The sequence below is a fragment of the Helianthus annuus genome, chromosome 12 (assembly GCF_002127325.2).
Source record: "Helianthus annuus cultivar XRQ/B chromosome 12, HanXRQr2.0-SUNRISE, whole genome shotgun sequence".
NCBI classification, from domain to species: Eukaryota; Viridiplantae; Streptophyta; class Magnoliopsida; order Asterales; family Asteraceae; genus Helianthus; species Helianthus annuus.
Window position 1 is genome coordinate 118862142 of NC_035444.2, and position 1643 is coordinate 118863784.

The following is a 1643-nucleotide window of genomic DNA, read 5'->3' on the forward strand; positions in this document are numbered from 1 at the left end:
CAAACTACCCGCGCAGGGGTATACAGGAATGAAAATAAGTCCACGCAGGGACTTGATACAGAAATTAAACAAATGTCCACGCAGGGACATTATTACAATAAACAAGAAACAAAACAACCCTCTATTTCTTCTTCCCCTTGATAAGGTTGGCGAGGCCTTTCATGAAGCTAATATGCCTCTCCTTATTCTTCTTGGCCTTCTGCTCAACCTTATCCAACCTCTCCAAGATTTCCTGATTTTGTTGCTATAGTTGCTGGGAAGGATGTGGCTGATACGGAGGATACTGATAACCCTGAATTGGGTAGTCAGTTGGAGGCATATGAGGGTAAGTAGAAGGATAAAGGTGGTGATACTGCGCAGCCGTAAGATATGGGTCATGAGTTCCATAGCCCAATGGATATCCCGACGGGTCTCCATAAGGATTGTACCCGGAAGAACCTGGGTACGTCGGAATTGGGTTATCAAATCCCACAGGCGGCATAGGTGGTGCATAAGAAGCTTGCGGAGGATCAGCCTCCGGTGCCGCATTTGAGGGCCCACCCATCTGAGGGTCCTCTGGAATAGGGGGATAGGAACTCGACCCTCGAGGAGAACTAAAACGGGGTCCTCCTCTAACGGACATGCGAGCGTTCCTCCTTCGCCTCGGAGGCTCGGGAGGTGGTTGTGGTGGCTGCTGCGGTGGCTCCTCTACCGGGAGTGGTGGTGGTGAGACAACTTGAAGTTGAGGATCATCTAAAGGTGGTTGAGCCGGAGAGCTATGATAAGATGCAGTAAACAACCAGTCATAGGTAGCCATCCTCTCTTGGAAGGAGTCGGGTCCACGATAAGGAGATCCCTGGAACGGAGACCCACTAGATATGCTGATAGGGTGGCCCGGGGTTCCTGTTTGCATCTCCGGGTCGGGGTCATCATCCATCTCCATTTCCTGAGAGAAATGGTCCTCAGGGCCCAATGGGTTATAGCCAAGGAAGTCGTTCACATAGTCGGCTGGGTTGAATTGTCTTGGAGAGTAGGGGGATTCAGAATGATGAAATGAATGAGATTGCAAAGAGTTATGCGGTGGGTATGATTCATGCGAATGGTGAGATTGGTCCGAATGGTGAGAGCGTTCGGGCTCATTTGGAGCAAATGGTCCGAAAGACGGATGAAAAGATGGCGAAGAGCTGAGCGAGACTGAGTGTCTTGCCGGCTCGAAGGGTTGACCCCACATATCGCGGGAGTCGGAGGTGGAAAAAGACGCCGATGGAGTGCGTCTGTGAGATGGTCCCGAAGATGACGGTCCTCCACGAATGGGACCCTTGCCACGTCCTCTTAGTCTTGGAGGCATGAAGGTAAGCTTCCTTGTGACAACTCGAGTTTTTGACTTTCACTTTCGCATTGAATGCATGATTGACTTTGACTGATTAGTTGTTTGACTTATTGAGTTGCAATGTACACATTGTGATATGGTGAAACTATTGTGTTGCATGATTATGTGTTGGTTGTATAACATGAAACTTGTTGAAAAACTTAAACTGTTAAAGCCCATTATCAACTCGACGAATCAGAAGATTGATCCGTCAACTCAATCTCGACGAAACAGGAAATCTGTTTCGTCAACATCATCTCGACGAAACAAGTGTTTCGCCGAGCCCAGATTCGCC

General features: G+C 48.8%; 1 protein-coding gene across 1 annotated transcript; it reads right to left on the reverse strand.

Moving 5' to 3' along the window:
- Positions 1-244: 244 nt before the first annotated feature.
- Positions 245-1327, reverse strand: LOC110893547 (trithorax group protein osa-like). The gene has a single exon (XM_022140652.1). The coding sequence runs from the start codon at positions 1325-1327 to the stop codon at positions 245-247; it is 1083 nt and encodes a 360-aa protein (XP_021996344.1).
- Between the last annotated feature and the right edge of the window lie 316 nt (positions 1328-1643).

Coding starts and splice junctions, on each gene's coding strand:
- LOC110893547 (XM_022140652.1), bottom strand. CDS start 1,327: ATGCCTCCAAGACTAAGAGGACGTGGCAAGGGTCCCATTCGTGGAGGA.